The following is a 7433-nucleotide window of genomic DNA, read 5'->3' as shown; positions in this document are numbered from 1 at the left end:
GTGTATGTTTATTGTGGCACTATTAACAATAGCAAAGACTTGGAACCAACCCAAATGTCCACCAGTGATAAACTGGATTAAGAAAATGTGGCACATATACACCATGGAATACTATGCAGCCATAAAAAAGGATAAGTCCATGTCCTTTGCAGGGACATGGATGAAGCTAGAAACCATCATTCTCAGCAAACTATCACAAAGACAGAGAACCAAACACCACATGTTCTTACTCATAGGTGGGATTTGAACAATGAGAACACTTGGACACAGGGCAAGGAACGTCACACACTGGGGCCTGTCCAGGGGTCAGAGGCGGGGGGAGAGATAGCATTAGGAGAAATACCTAATGTAAATAGTGAGTCGATGGGTGCAGCAAACCAACATGGCACATGTATACCTATGTATCAAACCTGCATGTTGTGCCATGTACCCTAGAATTTAAAGTATAATAAATTAAAAATATGAAAATAGATAAAATTCACATAGAACCACAAAAGAATTTGATAACCAGAGCAACCTGGGGGGAAAAAAACAAAGTTGAAAACATCATGCTTTCTGATTTAAAATTATATTAGAAAGCTATAGTAATCAAAATAGTAGGGTATTGGCTTAAAAACAGATACATGGACCACTGGAACAGAAAAGAGAGCCTCAAGATAAATCCAAACATATATGATCAACTAATTTTCAAAAAAGGCACCAAAAAGACACAATGAGAAAAGGATAATTTATTCAATGAAAGATGCTGAGAAAACCAGATTTCCACATGCAAAAGAATGAAATTGGACCCTTATCTTACACCATACACAAAAGTGAACTCAAAATAGATAAAAGACCTAAATGTAAGACCTGAAACTGTAAAACTCCTAGAAGAAAACATAGAGCAGAAGCTCCTTGACATTGTTCTTGGCAACGGATTTCTTAGATATAACACCAAAAATTCAGGCTAAAAAATCAAAACTAAGTAAATGGAAAATTTCAAATTAAAAATCTTGTTGTGTAAATTTTTTAAAATAAGCTTCTGCACAGCAAAGAAAACAATCAACAAAATAAAAAGATAACCTACAGAATGGGAAAAAATATTTGCAACCCATGTATCAGATAAGGGGTTAATATCCAGGATGTATAAAGAACTCATACACTCAATAGGAAGAAAACATATAACCTTTACTTGAGGCCAGGAGTTCGAGACAAGCATGAGCAACATAGTGAGACTCCATCTCTACAAAAAATAAAATTAAAAAATTAGCCAGGCATGGTAATGTGTGCCTGTAGTCCTAGCTACTCGAGAGGCTGAGGTGGGAGGATCACTTAAGCCCAGGAGTTAAAGGTTACAGTGAGCTATGATTAGGCCACTGTACTCCACAACAGACAACAGAATGAGACCTTGTCTCATAAAAATTAAATAAATAAAAATGTTTCTTTAAAAGAAAACATATAACCTGATTTTAAAATGAGCAAAGCATCTGAGTAGATACTTCTCCAAAGATGACATAAGAATGACCAACAAATACATGAAAAGGTGATCAGCATCACTAATCATTAGGGAAATGCAAATCAAAACCACTATGCACCACCACCTCACACCTGATAGGATAGCTATTAAAAAGACAAGTGTTGGCAAGGGTGTGGAGAAAAGGAAACCTTTGTATGCTGTTGTTGGGAATGTACATTGGTGCAACCATGTACACTGGAAAACAGTACAGAGATTCTTAAAAGAATTAAAAATAGAACTACTATATGACCCAGCAGTCCCTCTTCTAGGCATATATCCACAGGAAATGAAATCACCCTGTTGTAAAGTTATCTGCACTCACATGTTCATTGCATCTGTCAGTGGACAAATGGTAAAGAAACTGTGGTATACACATACACAATGGAATATTATTCAGCCTTCAAAAAGGAAGCGATCCTGCCAATTTCCATAGCAATAGATCGTGAATCTCTTGTGATCCTGCCATTCTCCCCCTATAATTCAGCCACTCTATTTTACACTAAAAATTTCCACTTTTATAAATACCTTTCTCAAATAAGGAAATACCTATTTTAGAATACTTTGCATATTATAGGAACTCTGTTATCATAAAAATAGATGTTGGAAAGTCAGCCTTTTTGTAGTTCATGATTGAAGACTGCCTCAGATTTTACCAATGCTAATTTGTTAGGTATGTACCAAATGGGGAGGGGGTGTTGTTTTTATTGTTGCTTTTAAATCAAAGCACGTTAACAACAAGATATTCCTGTCTGAGAAAGTAACGCAAGTGCTGTTCTTAACAGCATATCATTTCCTACCTCCAAGAGAACCGGTCAAAACTTCTTGATCAGCCAGCTGTTTTATGTTGGCAGAATGCATAAAATGCTCTTTTTGGGTGCGTCCTTTAGAAAATGGTTTTTGGATAGTTCTAAATGATTTACGTGAGACTTTATGCTACACAGAACTGCTCAAATATGATAATCAAATATGGCAAGTAAACTTGTTCCCTATTCTTTCTAGGGATTATAAATTAATTTCTAAATATTGATACTTTGCATTGGTCTTGATATTTTACATACTACTTCCAAATTTTTGTTGGTCTGTCTGGTATGAAAACCAAATTTTTCACTCTGATCAATTGCCATTGTAATACTTGTGTGGAGTATAGATATTCTGATAAAGATTCCTTTTGAAGCCTAATTTTTAATTAGACCATTACATAGCCTTTCCAGAAAATGTCTAGTTGTGAGTGAAAGTCTGGAGAAATTTATATTGTGTATTCTTTCTGCACATATCTGACAGTTTTTTCTCACTTTTCTCCCCACCCAGTGCATTCTCTTTTGAAGTCTGCGTTTAATAGCATAGCTATAGAGAAGGAGAAGCTGAAGCAGATGGTTTCCGAGCAGGATCACAGTAAAGGCCACAGCACGCAGATGGCACGGCTCCGACAGTCACTGTCTCAGGTAGACGAGAGTGTGTGTTTGCATGTACGTGACACACTCCCTACCCTGTAAGACGAAAGATCAAAAGATGGGGAGCTGGCAGGGAGGTGGCTAGTCATGGGGATAGTACAGTTCGCAGAAATTCCCCCAAAAGACTGCAGTGTCGGTATTAGAGTGTATTACTTTTCTTCCCCAAAATGTCAAGGTAAGAGTGAAAATAAATCAAACTTGTTTGTAAGCATATAATGGTAATTTTGGCCGGTTGAACACTTAATGCTTCTCTAAGGTCATTTATAAGGTAGCCCCTGATTTTAAAAAAAGAATCATGCATTTACTTGACCTATACATCTGAAATGTGTTCCAGGATATATTCAGTCCAATAGTAAATATTTATTTAAAAGGTACTAGATCTTCCACACTTAGTATTTTTCCCACTTACATCTTAATCTGTTGAAAATTACTGATTACTGTCACCCATTTTTTTCTTTTCTGATTTGCACTCTTGAGGTTTTCTTCCTAAGTTATGCTCCCTGAACTAGCCTTTTATATTTCAATATATATTATAGAGTTGATCTTATTAATACTAATCAAACCCCTATGTATCTATATCAAAGTTGGAATTTCTGATAAAAATCCTTTAGAGCTGTGCTTATGCTTTTTTCAACTGAGTAGTTCCTTAGAAGTATTTTCTTTAGTCTATAAATGCACTGACCTTAACTCCTTTGAGAATTCAATGTTGTAATGTGATTTTGTGAGAACTCGGTGTTTATATAAAATATTATTCGCTTCCTGGTGCCTTGGATCAGAGTGAAGGAGCAAGCAAATCCTGGGTAAGTGGTTCTCCGTGTGGAGCAGATCCTGCTTGAACAGTTTCCCTCAGTCCCTAAAAAGTAGACTTACACCGTGTCACCATGTTTTATGTCCCTGAACTGTCAGCGTATTTTGAGTGTTAAGTTTCATGTCATGGATGTTGTTATCTGGGCCACACTTTCTGCATTATCCATAAAACACTGTCAGCTGAGGGGCATATGCTGCTTCCAGTACAAAGCCAGGGGTCTCAGGAACATGAGCGTGAAAATCCGCTATGATTCTGCCAGTCTGCAGAGGGCTTTATTTAGAAGAACATTTTAATGGCTTTCCCTGGACCCTTCTCATGTTATGGATAGGTGGAACACTCAGTTGACATTAACTGGTCTTCCAAATCATTATTCTGAAAGTATCGTGAATCAGAAAGATCAAAATAATGGTCGAGTAAACATTCAAATGTCATCCTGTAAACATATAAAATACATTCTTGTCCCCCTAAGTGTTGCAACGGTTCCTTCAGATGTATTTAGTGATGGAGGCTTAGAGATAGAAGTCAAGCTTTATTAAGAAAAAAAAGAAAATGCATTTGTTTCTTGCTTGCCTGCTTGCTTGCTTTTATTTGCTTGTAGGTAAAACAGAGAATGGTAAATAGAGATCTCGGGTCGGGCTTCAGGTGAAATTAGAAATAATTATAAAGAGAAATCTTACAACAGTTATGCATTTATTCATTCCCTTATTCATTGTATTCCATTCAGGTGACTATATGCTAGGTATTATGCAAGGTACAGAACACCACGGTAAAAGTAGCCCTGGCCATGTTCCCAGCAAGCTCATGATCTGATTCATGAGATGAGCAGGAAACAGTGACATGGAGCACGCCGTAGTACATTCACAGCAGTACATGGTGGTGCAGATTTCCAGGGCTCTGTTTGCTCAGAGGAATGGGAGATCCCTGAGCTGAGAGCAGAGCCACAGATCAGGCTTCTTGGAGGAATCAGACCTTCAACCTGGCCTGAATAGACAGCAACCGCTCACAAGGAAGGGCCCAATGCTAATATGACAAAAGTAAAATAAAGCAAAATTTGATCAACTGTGCTTCCTTGGGGTTAAAATATTTCCCTCTCTTGTCAAAACGTATTTATTTGCATCTAAAGGTAGAGCGTCAATAGATTTTTGTTGGATTGTTTGTTATTGTTATTTATTTTTACAAAAAAATCTCAATTTTAGCCTTGAAAGATGTGAAAATAATTTGAAACTATTAAGTTTCAAATAGACCATTACAGCCTATCCAATAGATAATTCAGTGTTTACAGTTGTGTGTCATCCCAGCATTTTGGTGATGTTCACATTCCCGTGTGTGTCCATGCCCTCCCCTCGGGGTAGTCACACCCCCACTGGCCATCTATTCCCATCACCTCTAAATGTGGACTCCTTTTTGGAAACCACAGCAGCCTTTGCTTAAGGTATTTAAGTCTACTGACAGTTCACTCCTTTCTAACAAATTGCTATTCATGGTTAGGCCATGGGAGAGATGTCTGGAGAATGGCAGGTAGTTCGTAGTGAAAGAAGTATGAGATGAACAAGGAAGAATTACTCTTAAGAGTAGCTGATTAAGTAGGCAAGAACCAGCTCATCAGGGACTACACAAAGGGTTTTGGATTTATCCTGTCAGTGAAGGGAGGGCTTAACAATTTTAACTGGTAAATGATAATGCCAGAAATTAGAATTATTATGGCATATTTCTGCATATTAGAAAGATTACTCTGGTACAGTATGGAGGGTAGGTGGAATTGGGAGGCAAGACTAGTTTGACAGATTCTTACGGTATTTGAGATAATTTGAGAATAGCTTGTACACTTGAGATGATATTCCTAAACTGAGGAAGTGCCATGCCAGCATTGGTAGAAGGAGGGAATACATTTCAAAGACACCCAGGAGGGAGAATCAGCATGGCTTGGAGATCAGCAGAATATTAGAAAGGGACAAGAACACAAAATCAAGACAGTCCAGGGTTTTTACTTGGATAACTGGGTATGTGAAAGTTATTTCCCCCAAGGTGAGACTATAAGAGGAGCTGGTTTGCTTTAGGTATATGATGATGGATTTCTGTGGAGATTGAGGTGTCTGTGGGGCATTTTACAGGCAATTAGATATTTATGTCTAGAGCTCAGAAGACAGGTCTAGGCTAGAGAGGAAGATGGATGCCCCTGCATATCAGGGCAGTTATAGATGTTGACGAATTGCATTGCAGTCAGAATAAAAGGGTCAGTTGTGCTCCTGCTGCTATAGAGAACATTAACATTTAAACAACAGGCCGGCCGGGCGTGGTGGCTCACGCCTGTAATCCCAGCCCTTTGGGAGGCCGAGACGGGTGGATCATGAAGTCAGGAGTTCGAGACCAGCCTGGCCAACAGGCGAAACTCCATCTCTACTGAAAATACAAACATTAATTGGGCATGGTGGTGGGCTCCTGTAATCCTAGCTATTTGGGAGATTGAGGCAGGAGAATCACTTGAACCTGGGAGGCGGAGGTTGCAATGAGCTGAGATCGCGCCATTGCACTCCAGCCTGAGCAAGGAGAGAGCGAAACTCCATCTCAAAAAGAAAAAAAAAAAAACAGGCCAAGTGGCCGGGTGTGGTGGCTCGCACCTTAATCCCAGCACTTTAGGAGGCCAAGGCTGGTGAATCACCTGAGGTCAGGAGTTTGAAACCAGCCTGGCCAACATGACGAAACCCCATCTCTACAAAATGTAAAAATTAGACAGGCTTGATGGCACATGCCTGTAGTCCCAGCTACTTGGAAGGCTGAGGCAGGAGAATTGCTTGAACCCAGGAGGCAGAGGTTGCAGTGAGCCGAGATCACTCCAGCCTGGGCAACAGAGCAAGACTCTGTCGCAAAATAAAATAAAATAAAATAAGACAGGCCAAGAAAGAGAAGCCGTTGATGGAGACTCGGGGAAGCAGCCAGAGGATTTAGAAGTGATGACCATTGAGACCAAGGGGAGTTTCAATAGTCTCAGGAAGGAAAAGGTTAACAGAATCCAATGTAGTAGCAACTAATATATAGACTGACCATCAGCCCTGGAATTTGGCAGCCTCAGCATCTTTATATCTTGAGAAAAAAGGGCCAGCAGATAAGAAAATAGTGAGGGTGGAAAGCAACTGATCAGCCCTCCTGGTTGGCCACTCTGTTCTCGCTGTCCCTCTTTTAATGTAGCGCTTAAGATTGATCAAGTACTACTTAGCTTGAGTACACTGAGACCATTGCTCTCCCTGTTCTGAGTATGTTTTTGAATTAGTATAACTTCACATTATAGTGTCATTATAGGCAGCCTAAAGACATGTTTGGTCCGTATTCAAATGTCATCAGTTAAACTCCCAGATATTTTACTGGGGTCCAGAAAAAAAGTCAGGTGTCCCTCAGAGAGGGGAGGAGGGAGAGAGACTGAATTTAAATAACATCTTTAGGCCAAACACAGTGGCTTATGCCTATAATCCCAATTCTTTGGGAGGTGGAGGCAGGAGAATTCCTTGCACCCAGGAGTTCAAGATTACAGTGAGCCATGATACCACCACTGCACTCCAGCCCGGGCAACAGAGTAAGATCCTGTCTCTAAAGCAGACAAACAAACTTATTTAGTAGTCTAAAACTTTTTTTTTTTTTTTGAGATGGAGTCTTCCTCTGTCACCCAGGCTGGAGTGCAGTGTCC

At 39.5% G+C, this 7433-nt stretch overlaps 1 protein-coding gene across 2 annotated transcripts in view; it reads left to right on the top strand.

Annotated features, from left to right (window-relative positions):
- The window catches only part of OSBPL6 (oxysterol binding protein-like 6), a 154129-nt gene that overhangs the window by 105305 nt on the left and 41391 nt on the right, over positions 1-7433 (top strand). For both annotated transcript variants that reach the window (XM_011991827.1, XM_011991826.1), the window contains one exon: positions 2804-2937. In XM_011991827.1, the coding sequence (XP_011847217.1) occupies positions 2804-2937 (134 nt within the window). The remainder of the gene's footprint in view (positions 1-2803; positions 2938-7433) is intronic.

This window comes from Mandrillus leucophaeus, unplaced genomic scaffold (assembly GCF_000951045.1).
Source record: "Mandrillus leucophaeus isolate KB7577 unplaced genomic scaffold, Mleu.le_1.0 Scaffold40, whole genome shotgun sequence".
NCBI classification, from domain to species: Eukaryota; Metazoa; Chordata; class Mammalia; order Primates; family Cercopithecidae; genus Mandrillus; species Mandrillus leucophaeus.
This window is presented reverse-complemented; position numbering and strand designations above follow the sequence as displayed.